Source organism: Salvelinus namaycush, unplaced genomic scaffold (genome assembly GCF_016432855.1).
Source record: "Salvelinus namaycush isolate Seneca unplaced genomic scaffold, SaNama_1.0 Scaffold415, whole genome shotgun sequence".
In the NCBI taxonomy this organism is placed as follows: domain Eukaryota; kingdom Metazoa; phylum Chordata; class Actinopteri; order Salmoniformes; family Salmonidae; genus Salvelinus; species Salvelinus namaycush.
The window spans coordinates 104,593-124,056 of NW_024061104.1; the positions used below are offsets into that span (position 1 = coordinate 104,593).

General features: G+C 44.3%; 2 protein-coding genes and 1 long non-coding RNA gene across 4 annotated transcripts in view; 1 reads left to right on the forward strand and 2 right to left on the reverse strand.

Moving 5' to 3' along the window:
- Positions 1 to 1,203: 1,203 nt before the first annotated feature.
- LOC120041209 (axin interactor, dorsalization-associated protein-like) lies at positions 1,204 to 3,627 on the reverse strand. The gene is made up of 6 exons (XM_038986138.1): positions 3,620 to 3,627; positions 3,341 to 3,444; positions 2,161 to 2,283; positions 1,833 to 1,953; positions 1,558 to 1,677; positions 1,204 to 1,351 (listed from the first exon to the last, which is right to left on the reverse strand). Exons 1-6 carry the CDS (start codon positions 3,625 to 3,627, stop codon positions 1,255 to 1,257), a joined length of 573 nt encoding a protein of 190 aa, XP_038842066.1. The 3' UTR covers positions 1,204 to 1,254.
- Positions 3,628 to 12,851: 9,224 nt separating this feature from the next.
- On the reverse strand, positions 12,852 to 14,160 carry LOC120041211. Of its 2 annotated transcripts, none has more exons than XR_005475855.1 (3): positions 14,139 to 14,160; positions 13,016 to 13,072; positions 12,852 to 12,911 (listed from the first exon to the last, which is right to left on the reverse strand). It is a non-coding gene; the product is annotated as an uncharacterized LOC120041211 (long non-coding RNA). The 2 variants fall into 2 exon arrangements; XR_005475856.1 differs by lacking the exon at positions 14,139 to 14,160 and adding an exon at positions 13,175 to 13,209.
- LOC120041210 (dynein regulatory complex protein 9-like) overlaps positions 13,234 to 19,464 on the forward strand; it is a 34,348-nt gene continuing 28,117 nt past the window's right edge. The window contains exon 1 of the mRNA XM_038986139.1: positions 13,234 to 13,460. The gene's annotated coding sequence lies outside the window, so the exon portion shown is untranslated. The remainder of the gene's footprint in view (positions 13,461 to 19,464) is intronic.

Sequence of the window (19,464 nt, forward strand, 5' to 3'; positions counted from 1 at the left end):
ACTGATTAGTGTCTCTTAATGCCGTGAGCAAAACATCTGGGAACTCAGAAATCGCCGACTTCAGTGTGTTCAAGACAACTGGGACCTCTGAAAAAAACGAGCTCCGACTGGGAGAAATCTTTTGAGTCATCCAACTCGGAATTCCACGTCGGGAACTCTGGCACCTTTCTAGAGCTCTGACATTCCAACCCGATGATCACTGACGTCATGATTTGACCCAATTTTTTTCAGAGTTCCCGGTTCTCTTGAAAGCACCATAAGTGTATTCAGTTAGTGCCATACAAAAAAAATATTAATAAAATGGAGACAATGTTTTAATAGTGGTTAGCCAGTGTGTCCTTGATGGGAACAGCATTCAAAACAAAGGTAAAAGTCAACTTCAGTTACATGCAGCATCCTTTTCAACTCCCTTTATAACAGGATGACATCATAGCATCTCAGAATCCTTTTTGAATGCTAAAAAAATGCATCCTTCCTCCCATCCTTGAAGTAATCACACATCTAATGTGATAGATTAAAGCAAATATCCCAATATATTACTTTTACCTATTAAATAACGCCAGATCAGTGATAAGGATGTAAGTAAATGAACAGGGCAGTTATATATTTTCACTGTGGCAGTGTCAAATGAGCACAAAGAGATCTTTTGAAATTGGCACCAGGATATGACATCATCAATAGACCGCTTGAGCACCTATGACCATGTTGATCCTCTTTCATCCCCAAAGGGAAAGGCAGAGGAAGACTAAAGACGAGGCTGGTTGTTTGACATACAGTACCAATTGCTAACTCAACTCTTCTTTTCCATTGAGCGTCATGCAGAGAGGAGAAAAAAAGTGATCGCTAATTGGCACCAGAGGGGTCAAATACTGCATTTTGTAGCTTTAAGTTTATGGTTTAGGCAGCTTGTTGGCCATTAGCCAAATGATCTTTTCTCAACAAGTTCAAATCACGTGAATGCATCCAACTGGTATTTACGACTTCACAACTGGTAAATTCCCACCTCCCACTTGGTTACGAAGCAGCACTATACAGTAGTGTGTTGTCACCGCTGTAGTTAATATGTGTCATCCAGGGCCGTCCTATCACAGAGTTGAGGTTGTGGCATTTGGGCCTGCTGGGTTTAGTATTGTTGATGTGAGTGGAGGCGGATAGGGAGGCGGTACACCAAACTTTGCTGGATGTCTGATGACTGCAGTGGAATTCTGTGGCGCTTCTGCTTTCTTGATGTGCTCTACTCTGTGACCTCGGTTATTAATCTTTGTGCAACGTCTGGTGGAGGTGGAGATAGAGTGGCTTCTTGGTCAGGAGCTGGAGCGTCTTCCTCTTGAAGTCAGTAGGCTTCTTGTACCTGACATCCGATAGCATAAATAAGTGATTCATTCAAACGGTATACTCAAAGGGCAGACTGAACCAGAACCCCCCCACCCCCACCAAAAATAGCTAAAATCTGAGATTCTCAAAATAAATAGTTATTTAATTTATTTTCATCTTAAAATAAAATAGTGACTACATTTAAAGAAAGTTAATCTGGAAAACACAAAATGTGTCACTCACAACTCGATCACAATGGGACCAGGTTTGATCTCATCCATTTCCATGAAGGCAAAACATTTTGTGCTTGTAAACCCCTTCTTGGGTTTATAGTGCTTGAACTCAAAGAAAATAGCTGCCCCCGGAACATGAACAAAATTCAGGATTAACGATTGTCTGCCCAATCCCTCTGCAAGGATTTGAACATAAACTGACACTGTATTGGCTTAATATTACATGATACTGGCTAAATAGAGGCCCCACTACTAATTCAGTAGAAATAGAACGTTTGACTACCTTTTGGTAGTCTCTCGATATGTCTCTGGATCTCAATGTCTACGCTGAAGTGAATGTATGTGTCCTCCTTTCGGGTTGCCACAGGTGTGTCTTGCACTGGGTTCAAATCAATGCCACTCAAATCTGTTGGGAAACAAAACGTTCAGATTCACTTGGGCTGTTCTGCAGGAATAAATTATATTTATAAAAATGTACTGTCAAGTGTCAACTCAACAGAGATAATTATTTAAACATTTTTCTAGATTATCACTGTTTCAGACCTTACCATTTCAGATGTGAATGTAAGCAAGTCATCTCAGCAATGTAAACAATGTAGCCTACATTTAGTACCTTTCACACTAACTGTCATGTAGGGATCAATGCATTGCCCAGCATCTTTCAGCCCAATCTTGTCAATCTTTATTGTGAGCAGCGACATCCTGGGCTCTGAGGGTAACCGTGGCAACAATGTACCTGTTGGAGACATGAAAGCTGTAACTTTCTAAAGATACAATAATTGCAGAAAACATTCCCACGTTCCCAGAACTAATGCAGCTGAAATCAAGATAATGGTACCGTCCCAAATGGAACCCTACTCCCTATATTATTATACCTTGATTTCAACAAGGAACACAGACTGAGACCAAGGTCTCTTTTACAGCTGGGCCCTGCGTATACATGTTTACACATACAGTTTATGTACAATGATTAAGAAACTACACAAAACGATCACACAAAAAAATACAGCAGCAGATTGTTACATTTACACATAGGTTATTCCCCTAACAGCACAAGAACTTGCATTACCCGAAGCAGTTACAAGCAATACAAAAATAAAAATCCTACAATACATGTTTAAAATGGGCAAGGGGGACAAGTTCACTACTATAGTGCACTACTTTTGACCAGGGCCCATATTGCACTGCATAGGGAATCGGGTGTCATTTGGGACGTAACCAGTGTTTATACTTACAGATCCTTGTTCAAGTCATTACTGTCAGCAGTATTTTACTTATACAATAATAGGCAGCAGAAGAAGTTGTAGACTAACAGATAAGGCTAAGATGACATACACGTTTTGGTGAATGCTTATAAAAAAATACATTGTAAAGTAGATTCAACAACTAAAGCTATCTAGTAGTAGTAGGATAGGGTTTTTGATAATAACAAACTGTCCATTAGTAGGCAATCATATTCATGCTACGACAAAACTATAAAAAGACATAGACCCATTCAGACCCATGCCAGCCCCTTACTTCTCAACCAAACCATACCTTGCAAAACTGTGAATGGAGCAGGCAGTGAGGACAGAGTGATGAAGCCATGCAGAGAGACAGGGAACAGAGGAGACAGCAATCACAAAGGCACTCAAAACAGGGCCACAAAGCCCAAAAAAATAACCATGGCAAAATTACACAGTCAACAGATTCAGAATAAAGACCAATGATTATGAATGCTATATATACACCATAGATTACAAATAAAACACAGTATTTGTTGAGTACTTTGCCAGTACTTTGTGAGTACTTACCTGGTACTCTGTTGGGAAAGGACTCTGGGGAGCCTGCTCCTGTAGCAGCATCCTCCTCTTCTTCCACCTCCAAGTTCTCCTCCTCCCCTGGGGCAAGGATTCTCCTGAATGTAAGATTTCATTCATGATGTTAGGAGATTAGATTAGGTCATTCAGATGGGGAAGCCATTGTTGAATTTTTAGTAATACCGTTAATAGTGGGTGTCTCCATGGATACAGGATACGGCTACTTTGTCTGGTAGCAGTGTTGCGGAGGTCACCAGCCGCTCCTCTACTAACGTAACCATACTTCCCGAGTCCAGAATGGCTACCACATCTTGTCCTTCGACTCGAACTGGAATCTCTGGGGCTGGGGCTATTTCTGCTAACCAACAGTGTTGATCCTGCCCCCTCAAACCAAGATGTGTGGGGGTGGGCAGTGATGAATCCGTGACCATGGGCTCGTCCTTGCTAGGACATTGTGGGGCATAATGGTCGGGAGACTGACATTTATAACACCGACCCTGCTGTGTGGGGACTGACTTCTCCCACACTTAATGTTTGCCCTGCGAGAAGTACCCCAAGCATCCACTGGATTCTCTCCGTTTGAATTGCTCTATGGCAGACCCTGTCGAGGGATCCTCGACTTAGCCAAGGAGACCCAACCATGCCCCTTTCGATCCACAATAGAACATATTACCCTGATGAGAGACCGCCTGTCAGCAGTGTGGCCCATAGTCAAGGAGCATATGGAGAAGGCACAAAGGACCCAAGGCCGGGCCTATGATAAGTCCGCGACCCCCCGTGAGTTCGCCGTGGGAGAGCAAGTGATTGTGCTCGTGCCCACGGCCGAACATCGCTTGCTGGCACAGTGGAGGGGGCCCTACGAGGTAATGAAAAGGGTCTCACCGGTCAATTACCTCATCAAGCAACCTGATAGAAGGAAGAAGGTCCAACTCTATCACATAAACTTGTTGAAGACTTACCATGGAAGAGAGGAGGAGGTGGCTTTGATGGCCCTGGAGGGCAAAGGAAAAGAGGAGGCTCTACCACAGGTGCGCCGTGGCCAAACTCTCCTGCCAGAGCAGTCAAGACAGCTAGACAAGCTGATTATGAACTTCGTTCGAATTTTCTCTCCATTCCAGGACAAACAGATGTCCTGTTCCACCATATCCACACTGAACCCGGCAAGAAAGTGCATATCCGCCCTTACAGGATTCCTGAGGCTCGCCGAGTCATCGCTAAGAACGAGGTAAGGGAGATGTTGAGGATGGGTGTGATCGAGCCATCGACGAGTGAGTGGTCCAGTCCCATAGTCCTGATCCCCAAATCCGATGGTAGTATGATACTCTGCAACGACTTTAGGGCCGTGAATGCCATCTCTACATTCAATGCGTATTCCATGCCCCGCGTGGATGAACTCTTGGAGCGCTTAGGAAAGGCGATAATATTGGCAAGTGCCGGTGGCTCCAGAGGATCGCCCAAAGACTGACCTTCGCCACACCAGAGGAGCTTTTCCAGTATGTGAGGATGCCCTTCGGACTGCATGGTGCCGCTGCAACTTTCCAACGCCTCATGGATGCCATTCTACTGCCCCATCAAGAGTATGCAGCGGCGTACATAGACGATGTGGTTATCCACAGCGAGGACTGGGATAGTCACCTCCTGCGATTACGGGCGGTGCTCGTGAGTTTGGAAGCCACAGGGTTGACGGCCAATCCAAATAAATGCTGCCTGGGCCTGTCCGAAGCGGAATACCTGGGGTACACCGTGGGGAATGGGAAAATACGCCCACAGGCAGAGAAGACCAGGGCAATTCGGGACAATTCGCGACCCCGGACCAAGCGGGACGTTCGGGCCTTCTTAGGGATAACGGGATATTATCGCCGTTTTATCCCGGGATATGCAACTATTGCCAATCCCCTCACAAACCTCATCAAGAAAAACTTGCCAAACCAGGTAGAGTAGAAAGACGAGACGGAAGAGGCGTTTCAATTGCTAAAAGATGGCCTGTGTTCTGATCCCGTCCTACAGGCTCCGGACTTCTCACAAGAGTTCATTGTGCAGGTCGACGCCTCGGATATGGGGCTCGGGCCGTACTAGCTCAGGGTAAAGGCGAAGCAGAGAAGCCGATTCTCTTCATAAGTAGGAAGCTCAGCGATCGGGAACAGAGGTATGCTACCGTAGAGAAAGAGGCCTTAGCCATTAAGTGGGCCCTCGATTATCTCCGGTACTACCTACTGGGTCGGAGGTTTGCATTAGTTACTGACCATGCGCCCCTCACGTGGATGGCTGGTAAGAGAAACAATAACAACAGAATAGCCAGATGGTTTTTGTCTTTACAACCGTTCTCTTTCCATGTCATCCATAGGGCCGGATCGAGGAAAGGGAATGCAGACGCGCTGTCCCGACGCGACCAAGACGGTGCGTCTGGCGCCCGACCCTCCGGTTCGGTCCTGAGGGGGAAGGTATGTGGAAGGACCACCAGAGGGCAGGCTGGGCTCACGGATGGTAGCCCAACAAGGCATGGGAGACAAGGTAACCAGAGGCAATTAAGCACAGCTGACGGTACTAATGAGATATTCTCCTTCCCCTAGAAGAGAGAGTATGGAACCAGCACCAGGAGGAAGAACTATCTCTGGAAGATGGCCACCGAGACAGAGGAGCTATGATCTATCTATGAAGAACCACTAAGACGGTGACAATCCCGTGACTTTTGTTGTAGTTTAAAGACAATCGTATTGTGTTCCTGTTTGATCTGGAGAAGAAGATGTATGTTTTTCCTTGGGAGATTTTCATTGATTATGTTGGAGTGTTTGTGTTGACCAAATGCCCTCAATAGAGAACTGTGTTCAATCAAGAAAACCTACTCCTGACTCGTTTGTTCCACCTTCCCGCTTTAGAGTGACGCCCAATTACTTGGTCCACTCACAATATATAGTGTATGTAGTACTTGTCAGTAAACAGCAGCTTGAACTAGCTAACTAGCTGGTTTAGCTTACTCAAGGGTTCACATATTCTTCTACACACTCCATTTTATAAATGACCTTTAAATAAAGGAGGCGCCAGGGGAAGGTTTGGCTTCTTGATTCGTTTTCTGTTGATTGATTCATCGTCATCTGAAGACTCATTTTCGCCCTGTTCTTCTCCAGGCGCCCTCAGGTCTAACTCCAGATCATCCATGACTCACAGTTCTTCATATTTAAGTAATATTTGCATTCAGTTTGGGGTTCAACACATGTTCCAAGGTCAAATAAATGCCTCCAATGCAATACACTGTATATGAAATACATATTGGTTTATAGGGAGAAAACTATTCTAGGTGCCAAAGTAAAAGTGGTGTTGGGATTACTCACTAGGGTCTGTAGAATCTATATATGGTGTTATTTTATGGGGGACTGAGGTCTATGGCAACACTTTCTACTCCACCCAGTCCATAGCCCCCAGTACAATACACTATAGAGTACCACAATATGAGTCATACCCATAAAATAAATTGTTCCAATCGTTTTTCCCTTACTGGATTATAGAAACACTTAAAATAAGGTCTGTGTTTCGTGTAAGCTTACTTTTGAGTGACGTTTTGCTAACCGTGTAAATCTCTCTAGGTCCAGGACAAGCTGACTTATCAATATATTCGCTTGTATTTACCCCTAAAAATTAAATGCTAATTAGCTGCTAATGTGGCTATCATAAAGACCTAAAAATGCCATGAATGATCTGGATGAGACTGCCGAATCGAGACAAAGGAAAGAATCTCTTGATTAACTATATCTAATGTTAGCAAAATGTAGTAATGAATACATTTCTTTAAATTGACAATTCTGTGAACTGTTTTGTGCAAGTTTTAAATTGACACAATATACCTGTTTGCAAAGGTCAGCTAGAGATGACGTGCAGGAGCTTGCAGGGATTTGTAGTCTTGCGTGTCTACATTGATGCTAATTAGCATTTTAGAATCGGAGAGTAAATAGACCCGGATATATTTTTGAAAGTCACCTTGTCCAAGAGTGATTTAAATGGTTATCAAAACGTCATGCCAGGGTAAGCCTATACAAAACACAGCCCTTAAGTGTTTCTAAAATTCCTTAAGGGGAAAAATAAATGGTGGAAAAACGATTAGAACCATTTCCTTGTTCGGGTATTATGACACCGCCACTTTGGGGCTCTATAGCTGGGATAGGCAACTCTGTTCCTGGAGCGCAGCAGGTACTACAGGATTTTGTTCCAACTAGGCACCACACCTGACCAACTGAGCTAATTGATCAGTTCAGTGATTGCCTAAATTCAACACACCCGCTGTTCCAGGTTGGTAAATCAAAAACATGAAGGGTCTGCGGCACTCCAGGCCCATGGTTGCCTAGCCCTGCACTATAGGCCTATAAATTACATATTGGCTTAAATAGAAACAACTATTCTAGATGCTAAAATAAAGTGGGGTTGGGATTACTCACTAGGGTATTCATTTTAATTTGACTTTATAACAAGAGGGCTTTGTGTTCGAGCCTATTTAAGAAATAAGAGGTAGGCCTACCTGTTTCACAGACAATTATAGGCTATACTATCCATAGATCTAACCTATATAATAATGATTTAACAACAATATACTGGAATAAAATATAATAAATTAGGGAAGGGATTTGTTGCAGAGATCTGGTGTTGGTGGAAGAACTGGTAAAGGGTGGACCTAGTGCTAAAGTAGGAGTTGACTGTACTGATAGTGACACTGTTGTCTGGGGTGATAAGCGTTAACTGTGGAGTTGACCGTACTGATAAATGCATAGATAAGAATAATTTGACACAACAGATGATAAATTAAAATAAGGCTCTTGAACCACCAAATCTGAAGCATTAATTGTATGGGGGTGGCATGGATGTTGTGAACGATCAGAAAGTTAAGACTCAAATGTTGTGTGGGGGGGGGGGACAAAAATGCATTTTGGGATTGTCATCATATTTCAAGGGCAATACATTCCATTATGCAGCATAATGAAAAATGTGATTTCCAATTTTGTGAGGAAGTTGACAAAACCTTGCAATGGCCAATTGGAAAACCAATTGTCACTAAACATAGTGTCAAAAATCTTAGGAATATGTGGGACAAGAATGGAGGTTTTGTTAATCAGCCTCAGCCTCAGTTTAGCCTCAGTTTTGTTAATCAGATTGAGGAATAGGTTGAGTTGACCAATCCGTTGGGCCGTCACCCATATGTAATGAAATAGGAGATGAGGATGACAGCACAAATTTATGTCGGTGCAACAGTCAGACTAAACTAACTGATACAAAAACACCAAACACAGAGGGGGGAGGAGAAATGCAGTGAAAGGTAAATATGGTGAAGAATGTGTCACACAGCACAAGAAACCCCAAACACTTTTGTTTTTGTAAATCACCAAACTGTAAACAATCACTGATTGTGTTGGCATATCTCCAGATAGTCAAAAGGATGTTGAATCTGCTACTTTTCTATGCAACTCAATCATGTTGAGTTCAAGTACAGCCATTGTAAAATGGATTTAGTTTTAAAGGGGACTGTGACACAGCTATACAATCTATTGCTAGTGACAACAAAGATCATAAACGATGTCCTCGGGCACCCCGTAGTGCCGGAAGACATGGGTGAACAGAGCTTCCGCAGTCGGTAGGGCCGTAGGGAGACCGGGCAACGAGATAAGACGGCAGGACTTAGAGAACCGATCCACAACGACCAGGATCGCCGTGTTTCCCTGAGACGGGGGAAGATCAGTGGGGAAATCCACCGATAGATGAGACCACGGCCGTTGTGGAACGGGGAGGGGTAGTAACTTCCCTCTAGGCAAGTGCCTAGGAGCCTTGCTCTGGGCACACACCGAACAGGAGGAAACAGACTCGCACGTCCTTAACTAAGGTGGGCCACCAGTACTTCCCCCTAAGACCCCGCACTGTCCTCAGAATCCCCAGGTGACCCGACGAGGGTAGACTATGAGCCCACCGAATCAATTGATCACGGACAGCAAGCGGCACGTACCTACGACCCTCCGGGCAATGTGGAGGCGCAGTTCCCCCCTTAGTGCCCGCTCGTTGTCCGCGTCCACCTCCCATACTACCGGTGCCACCAGCCTAGCAGCCGGAATGATGGGAATAGGATTGATGGACCGATCCTCAGTGTCGTAGAGACGGGACAGCGCGTCAGCCTTTGTGTTAAGGGAACCTGGTCTATACGAGATCGTGAATCTGAATCTGGTGAAAAACATGGCCCACCTTGCCTGACGAGGATTCAGTCTCCTAGCTGCTCGGATATACTCCAGGTTACGGTGGTCAGTCCAGATGAGGAAAGGGTGCTTAGCCCCCTCGAGCCAGTGTCTCCACACCTTCAGGGCTTTAACCACCGCCAACAGCTCCCTGTCCCCCACATCATAGTTTTACTCCGCCGGCCCGAGCTTCTTCGGAAAAAAAAGCACAGGGGCGAAGCTTCGGTGGCGTACCCGAGCGCTGTGAGAGCACGGCTCCAACCCCAGCCTCGGATGCGTCCACCTCCACTATGAACGCCAAAGAGGGTCAAAGATGTGCCAACACCGGAGCATCGGTGAACAGCGCCTTCAAACGGAGGAAAGCTCTGTCCGCCTCTGCCGACCACTGCAAACGCACCGGCCCCCCCTTCAGCAGTGAGGTAATGGGAGCCGCCACCTGACCAAAACCCCGGATAAACCTCCGGTAGTAATTGGCAAACCCTAAGAACCGCTGCACCTCCTTTACCGTGGTCGGAGTCTGCCAATTACGCACGGCTGAAATGTGGTCACTCTCCATCTCCACCCCTGAGGTGGAAATGCGGTACCCTAGGAAGGATACAGACTGTTGGAAGAACAGGCATTTCTCAGCCTTGACGTACAGGTCATGCTCCAACAGTCGACCAAGCAGCCTGCGCACCAGGGACACATGCTCCGCGCGTGCAGCGGAGTATATCAGAATGTCATCAATATACACCACTATACCTGCCCGTGCAGGTCCCTGAAAATATTGTCTACAAAGGCTTGGAAGACTGATGGAGCATTCATCAACCCGTACGGCATGACGAGGTACTCATAATGCCCTGAGGTAGTACTGAACGCCGTCTTCCACTCGTCTCCCTCCCGGAAACGCACCAGGTTGTAAGCGCTCCTGAGATCTAGTTTGGTGAAGAAGCGCGCCCCGTGCATTGACTCAATCGCTGTGGCTATGAGAGGTAGCGGGTAACTGTACTTCACAGTGATCTGGTTTAGGGCTCGATAGGCAATACACGGGCGCAGACCTCCCGCCTTCTTCTTCACAAAAAAAAAACTTGAGGCGGGTCAAGTGGAGGACCGAATGTACCCCTGATGCAGATATTCGGAGACAAATGTTTCCATAGCCGCCATCTCCGCCTGTGACAGGGGATACACGTGACTCCTGGGAAGTGCAGCGTCTACCAGGAGAATTATTGCACAATCCCTAGACGATGGGGTGGTAATTGAGTCATTGAGCCAAATCGGAATATTCGGGGGGAATGCGCACGGTGGAGACCTGGTCTGGAGTTTCCACTGTAGTAGCACCAACGGAAACCCCTAGACACCTCCCCGAGTACTCTCGCGACCACCCCGTGAGAGCCCTCCGTTGCCATGAAACAGTGGGGTCATGACAAGCTAACCAGGGTAGATCTAGTACCACGGGAAACGCAAGAGAGTCAATGAGGAAGAGACTGAGCGGAAACGGTGGCCTCCCTAATCAACCCTGACCATAATGGTCGACTAAGGCGTGAACTGGGAAGGGCATAGCCACTGGAACAATGGGGATCCCTAAACTATGGGCAAATTATCTGTCCATAAAATTCCCAGCCGCGCCTGAATCGACGAGCGCTTTATGCTGGGAATGCGGGGAAAACTCAGGAAAAGTAACATACAAAAACATGTGTGCAACAGAGGGCTCTGGGTGAGAATGGTGCCGGCTCACCTGGGGTGACGCCAGAGTGCCCTGCCTGCTGCCTCGACCCCCAGAGGAACAAACCCGGCACTGACCGGCAGTGTGACCTCTGCGGCCACAGATGGTCGCAGAGGTCTGGACGTCTTTGGGTAGCCAGCAGGTTATCCAGCCGAATGGACAGGTCCACCAGCTGGTCGAAGGTGAGGGTGGTGTCCCGCTGTTTTAAAAAACAACTAAAAATGGCATATCAGTTTGGATACTGTAATATCCATATGTGTAAACATACTGAATTATAATTGGATGCATTTTACCGCCATATTATACTGTGCTATGATTGGTTAAGACCACCCAAATGGTTAGGTCATGGTCAGTTTGATGCTGGTTGGCGATACGTGAACATGCCAGTTATAGCTAGCTAATAAAGAGCTACGTTAAGAAATATCCTGTAGTACTGCATTTTATTATTTTGTACAAAGTGTGCAAAACAAGACAGATACTAGGCTGCAACTGGGACAACATTTCGTTTTTGCAGGGGGGTGTTGTAAGGGGCTTAATACAGTTGTATTCCAGCCACTAGGGGGTACTCTGGTGAAGCCCATGGGAAATAAAGAAATATAGTTTAATTGAATTGGGAAGAGTAAGAATGAAAAACTAAAGAAAGATTGTAAACGGCTGTTACCTGTGCTAACATTATTAAAAGTGAATTAAACCATACTTTTTGCGTTGTAGTTTATATGATAAGCTCATTGGAAGGGTAACATACACAGGATGTACATAAATGGGCATAAACACGTGACACAGAAAATAAAATATTGACATTTAGGAATTCAAAATGCATCTAAATATATTTCTTTCCGTCTATGGAATACATAAAAAAATGTAGTTAAAAAATATATATATGTATAAAATATACTTGTCTGTACAGTAAGTAAATGTAGGAAATCCAAAATGCACAAAAATATGTTTTTGTAATGTCTAAAATAAAATATATGTGTATAATATATACTTGTCTGTAAAGCAATGCAGAAGCAATAAGCATTGTAAAGGATGATAGAACACATCAAATTAATGTGAACATGAGGACACAAAGGAGAGATTTAATTAAAAGATCATCTTTTAATACTTTTTTATGCTGAAGATTTTTAATGCTGAAAAATTCTATGTATGGCAAATCCACTCTGGGCAAATGGCCTGTTGGACAAAAATAAGAAATAGTTAACATCCTTGCTATTTCAGCCACTTGCTATGTTAAAGAAAAATCTCAGTTAATGATGAATGGATACAATTTGGAAGGATTTTCCAGAGTCATACCTCAGTAGGGTAGAGTGTCAGGTGGCACAACCATTGGTGCCATGAGGTCAACGTGTGAAGGAGGGAGCAAGCCAGAGAGCTGTCTAGGAAGCAGTCCAGGCCCATGGCTTGGAGGCTTTGAGTTGGTCCCATCATTGTAATGTATTGTAGGGTATTTGCTGCCCCATAGACCTGCTGGTAGTGGGAAAGCTGTTAGCAGGAGACCACCAGGGACATCTATGATCGGCTGACACAGTCTTGGTTAAACCACATGAATTCTAAAGCAATATTCACCTGCTTTCATAGAGTAAGAATTCACTCCTTTGGGGCCAGTGTTCCCCTGATATCCATATGTCCCCATCGGTGGAGGTGGTGGTACACACTTGTTCTGTAAAACACATCAACACATTTTCCAAATTGTTAGTAATATTATCACAGTTGAAATACAATGGTTGTTCACTGTTTTTAATTTCATTGAATTTAAGTATGTACCTCAGCCTTGGGCTCAGTTTTGTTAACCCATCTGTGCAGAGTTGGATCCCAGACAATCTGAGGAAGAAGATGTTAGCAATGTGAAGCAAGCCACAATAAAAAAAAATATCCACTCAATTGTCTCTACATAGAATATAGTGTTAAGAACCAGTTCCTTACAGATCTGTCTTTGTCCTCAGGTAGATGAACCTCCTTCTTATTAAATCTTCCACTCCCAAAAACCCAGCTGAGCCAGCCTCCACTGTTATTGTGAACAGCAGGGGTCTCGGGCTCAGCCACCGGCCGGCTGCCAGTCTGGCACTGAGAAGTGGCCTCGGAGTGTTCCGGCTTGGTGATGGACATCATAGCAGGATGCTCAACATATCTAAGTCGGACATCTGTAATAAGTGGGAGAAGTCAGGCCACTCTGCTCATGTCACCATACAGAACAATTACTGGCTGACAGGTAGGAACGTCTGGCTCTGATACTCTGTTTACAACCCAATCTTAACCTACACGCAGGGAGGTTACTCCAGGACTCTGCGATCGCATTGTTTTGGTTGCAAAATCAACAATTCCCTGCATATTATGCGAGGGCTTACAAATTTGACCAATCGCCAAACTATTTCTGCATAAAATAGTCACATCATCACAATATTATCGCATAGAACTTCCCCATTACCACAGTACAAAAAGAGGGCTCGCAATTTCAACCAATCACCGCACATTTACTGCATAATATGGTTCAATCAAGCCACACGTCAACACAGTTTTTTCCCTTGTCAGCGCATTTTTGCAACAAATTGGACAAAACAATTGCATATTGCTATGCAAAATGTCATAATTGTTGCTGCAAAATCTAGCATATTTATCCGCAAATATCCAAAAAATCCATGCGAAATCCTGGAGAGATTCACTGGAGTATGAAAATGTATACACTCACTACTGTAAGTCGCTCTGGATAAGAGAGTCTGCTAAATGACTAAAATGTCAAAGTAAAATGGAGCTAAACCTGTTTTATGTAGAAAATGCATGAAAGTATTACAGATATACACTCACATGAGCCATACATTTAACCTATCACCGCTAATTCTCACGCTATCACAATGGTAAATTCTTTACTAATTAGGTAAGTTTAAGTGACCTCTTCTCTTGGAATAGAAATCCACAGGTGGAGTACACGCTCCACCATCCCATTTCCACAGTGGTGCCACCATGGGGATGATGGGAGATGGTTGTGGATGATTGTGTCCATTCTTCACAGGGACACTGGTTGCGAGGAAGATCTCCTCCCTCTCTGCAGGGACACTAGCCTTTGGGACAATCCACTCCTTGTGTGCAGGGACGCTGGCCTTCAGGAGGATCAACTCCCTCTGTGCAGGGATGAGGCCTGATGCTCGGAGGATCTCCTCCCTCTGCGCAGTGATGCTAGCTGCTGAGAGAATCCCCTCCCTCTGTACAGGGACACTGGCTGTTTGGAGGATCCCCTCCCTCTGTGCAGGGACACTTGATTTTTGGAGGATCCTCTCCCTCTGTGCAGGGATGAGGCCTGATGCTCGGAGGATCTCCTCCCTCTGCACAGTGACGCTAGCTGCTGGAAGAACCCCCTCCCTCTGTGCAGGTACACTGGCTGTTTGGAGGATCCCATTCCTCTCAGCAGAGACACTAGCCTTTGGGACAATCCCCTCCCTGTGCGCAGGAACGCTGGCCATTGGGACGATTCCCTTCCTCTGCGCAGTGACACTGGCCATCAGGAGGATCAACTCCTTTTGTGCAGGGATGAGGCCTGATGCTCTGAGGATCTTCTTCTTCTGTGCAGTGATAGAAGATGCTAGAAAAATCACCTCCCTCTGTGACGGGATGAGGCCTGATGCTCGGAAGATATCCTCCCTCTGCGCAGTGATGCTAGGTGCTGAGAGAATCCCCTCCCTCTGTACAGGGACACTGGCTGTTTGGAGGATCCCCTTCCTCTGTGCAGGGATGAGGCCTGATGCTCGGAAGATCTCCTCCCTCTGCGCAGTGATGCTAGCTGCTGGCAGAACCCCCTCCCTCTCAGCAGAGACACTTGCCTTTGGGACAATCCCCTCCCTGTGCGCAGGGACGCTGGCCATTCGGACGATTCCCTTCCTCTGCGCAGTGACACTGGCCATCAGGAGGATCAACTCCTTTTGTGCAAGGATGAGGCCTGATGCTCTGAGGATCTTCTTCTTCTGCGCAGTGATAGAAGATGCTGGAAGAATCCCTTCCCTCTGTGACGGGATGAGGCCTGATGCTCGGAAGATCTCCTCCCTCTGCGCAATGATGCTAGGTGCTGAGATAATCCCCTCCCTCTGTGTCGGGATGAGGCCTGATGCTCGGAGGATCTCCGTCTTCTTTGCAATGATTATAGCTGCTGGGAGAACCCCCTCCCTCTGTACAGGGACACTGGCTGTTTGGAGGATCCCCTCCCTCTGTGCAGGGACACTGGCTGTTTGGAGGATACCCTCCGTCTGTGCAGGGACACTGACTGTTTGGAGGATACCCTCCCTCTGTGACGGGATGAGACCTGATGCTCGGAGGATCTCCTCCCTCTGTGCAGTGATGCTAGCTGCTGAGAGAATCCCCTCCCTCTGTACAGGGACACTGGCTGTTTGGAGGATCCCCTCCCTCTGTGCAGGGACACTGGCTGTTTGGAGGATACCCTCCGTCTGTGCAGGGACACTGACTGTTTGGAGGATACCCTCCCTCTGTGACGGGATGAGGCCTGATGCTCGGGGGATCTCCTCCCTCTGCACAGCAACTTCGGCTGCTGTGATGATCTGCAGGTATAATATAGAGAATATAGTCATTCCCTAAAAAATCAACCACTTGGAATCTATAACATCATTGACAAATACACTGAGTGTATTAAACATTAAGAACACCTTCTCTTTCCGTGACATAGACTAATCAGGTGAAAGCTATAATCCCTTATTGATGTTAATTGTTAAATCTTCTTCTCAGTGTAGATGAAGGGGAGGAGGCAGGTTAAAGATAGATTTTTAGACAATTGAGACATGGATTGTGTATGTGTGTCATTCAGAGGGTGAATGGGCAAGACCAAAGATTTAAGTCCCTTTGAACAGAGTATGGTAGTAGGTCCCAGGCACACCGGTTTGTGTCAAGAACTGCCATGCTGTTGGGTTTTTCCCGCTCAACTGTTTTCCCTGAGTATCAACAATGGTCCACCACCAAGGGGGAGGGCAACTCAATAGGAAGGTGTTCTTAATGTTTTGTTCACTCAGTGTAGATCAATCCCTAGCATATACTTTCATTTGTATGTGTACGATACTGTAAATACACAAATTATATTAATGTTATCTACAATATATTATAATACCGTAAGCCTCCCTGCTGCAGGGGCATTTCCTCCTACAATTTTGAGCTGATTTTCTTCACTTTAGCAATATTTTGTATCTTTGTTAATTTTCACATTTATTGTGTTTGGAATGGCACTGTTACTACAGGAGATGATGCTATCATAAAGTATTTGATGTAAGTATGTAGGATAATTACCCATAATGCTCACTGACTGGACATTCAAAATTACCATGGCAATTATTGACGCATTAACATGCCATCGGAAACTTGGAACCTCAGAGTTAAAATGAATGTAAGTTATCAGTGTAGATCTTCCTACTGGTTGATTCTGATACTTCACAAGTGGGAAATTTGAAATCCTCATTCCATAACGAGTCAGAAATGTCAGAATTTCCTAGTTCCGACTTGAAGGGCCTTCTATAATGTAGGGCCGGTCAGTAACCAAATAATTTTACTGTGCCCAATCGCACACAGACTTTTATGGTCACACAAGTTGCCACCGGTGGATTCAAAATGAGTAGCCTAACAATTATTTACATGGCCCCAGGTACATTTGAAACCAAATTATTTTTCTGTGAGAAATCAATAATAGTTGCACACATAGGGTAACAGTGAGCAATTGACAGTGAGCAATGAGCAAGATAAGCATAGACGGGAAGTTGACAATAGCTTATTATTAGTGTAAATAAATTGTATTTCTATGGTTGCAGTCCTCAAAGATTGAATTGCATTGAATTGAATTAATCAGATCCAATGATTTACTGCCCGTAGGGTGGGGTACCGCTAGTCATCATTATTATAATCACCATCTCAATCATTATCACCATACCATCATAGACTTATTCTTCTGTATCTGAGACTCATCTGACACTACCTTAGACAAGGCAGTCTGCAACTCAATACACTGCCCCTGCATGGTGTTCAGCGTCCCCTGCATGTGGTTAATCGAATGCTTAACATCGTTCAGCAGGATCTGAATCTCAAGCCTGCAAGAAATCAGGTGGTTCAACATACTGAGATGACGAGAGGCTTCAGACCATGCCCATTGGACCATCTTTAGGATTCTTTCTCACTTAACACCAATCTTATTAGGAATGTAACTTTGTGCAGAAGATGTTACTATAGTGTTATTTAGAAGAAAAAAAGTGTACTTTGTCAGGCGCCAAAAGGATGACGGGATGTCTCCCTGCTCCAGTGAGCTCTGCTGGCAGGTCTTGCTCACTGTTGGAGGAACGGGAGCCAAATTAGAGGAAACATATCTATGGTTGTTCAGCAATGAAACATTCATGGCATAATGGGGATTGTCCTTCCCTGTGAAAAGAATAACAGCTGGGGTTTACTTTCTCACTTTTAGATAATGTAATACAATCTTTAAACCCATCAGAAGTGTAGTGCTTACCTCCATTAAAATATTGGTCCATGTTATTTATGGCTGCATTGTCCCAATGTTGACCACTAGTTCCAACTTGTGATGAGAGGGTCTTGATGAAACGATGAAGTCAACATTTTGTTAGACATTTCAGAGATAGCATTAACAATTGTACATGAGACAGTGCTTCCAGATATTGAGGTATCTTCCTTCTGAGATATGTAAAAAAAAATATGGTGTGTGTACTCACATGAAAGGTATCCATGATTCTAGATTAAGCCAATCATGTACGTGATTACCATCCTATGGGTCAGCAATGGAATGATTGTTACACAGCTTTCAGGCAACTTTATGTCTTGGGCCTGGATGAATCATTGAAATGCAAGTAATGTTGTGAATTTGTGATTCATAATTGCCATTATAATTTTGAATATTCCATCAAAGTTATTTGTTTTGACAGTCAAAACAACTCAATTTTACGATTAATCACTTGAATTGAGTAACTTGAGTTGACGGAAGTAGCAACTTTATATTCTGACCTAAACACTGACTTGTGCAATGCCTAATGCATAATCTATGTATGTTATTGTCCATTGGACTGCTCAGTCAAAACAACAAACTTTTACGATGAATCACTTGACTGGAGTAACTTAAGTTCGGAACTAAAACATTAAAAGTAGGCTATATCTTGACGCATATCCTTACCTTGGACAAGCGTATCCAAAAGGCCTATCCAGTCGTGCGTGAAGATACCTTTAGGTAGATAAAAGCGCGGTACGGGTTGAGACACGCTCGGTATTGTGAATCTGTAACACTGCTATTAAAGCACGTTTTCATTTATAATTTACACTGTAGAATGACCTGCAAGCCAATCAGAATCGAGTTTTAAACAATACCGTGGTTTCCATGGAACGTCACAAACATATTAGGCCACTTGCGTCACAGATTAGTCACTGAACATGGGTTTAATAGCTATATTGGCTATATGTACAGTATATGCACATCGTATTGAATTGAGATTACATTTACTGCACCACTGTAATTATGTAGCCTAATCCTATGAGGATCATATGTAAAATGTCAGAATCATGGCACATGAAAACATAATTAAATTGACTGCAGATTATAAAATTCACTGTGACACAATATCAATGTAATTCCAATTAAATTACGTTGAACCAACGTGGAATAAACATTGAATTGATGTATGTACCCAGTGGGAAGTGATCAATTCGAAATGATTGAATAAACACAGTACTACAAAGAAAGATATACAAAAATTGCTTCGAAAAGCTCGAAAAAGTCTCATTTCCCTGGGCCAACCAAACGTAAAATGTATATATGGATTACTGTACATCGTTTTGGATGAAAGCGTCTGCTTTCAAATCTCTGACTCACACATATGTACAATCTCGCAATGTTTATTTCTGGCGCTTTCACGTTTGCGGGATTTTGTTAAGTAAATGATGAGCAGGAGAGCTCCATGAAATCAGTGATATGGTAAAGATTGCGACATGAGAGGGTGTAACATTTCTAGCTGAGGAACAATTTTGGGGTTTTCTCACAAAGTTTATAGTTTTAGACTGCAGTTGCAATTTGTTGTTTTTTTACAAAAAATGATATCTAACCATACAATGAATAATTTTGTAATTAATCAAACCTTTGACATATATTTTTGACTATTTCCAACGAACAAGCTAGCTATCGAAAAGTGTCAGCGTGTGTAGTTAAATTAGCCTGCTAACGTCTTCATAGCTAGTAG

Excerpts from the sequence above, each read along its gene's own strand:
- LOC120041209 (XM_038986138.1), bottom strand. Across the intron at positions 1,954-2,160 it reads CATGACAGTTAGTGTGAAAG|ATTTGAGTGGCATTGATTTG; the intron begins GTACTAAATGTA and ends GTTTCCCAACAG. Across the intron at positions 1,352-1,557 it reads GGTCCCATTGTGATCGAGTT|GTACAAGAAGCCTACTGACT; the intron begins GTGAGTGACACA and ends ATCGGATGTCAG.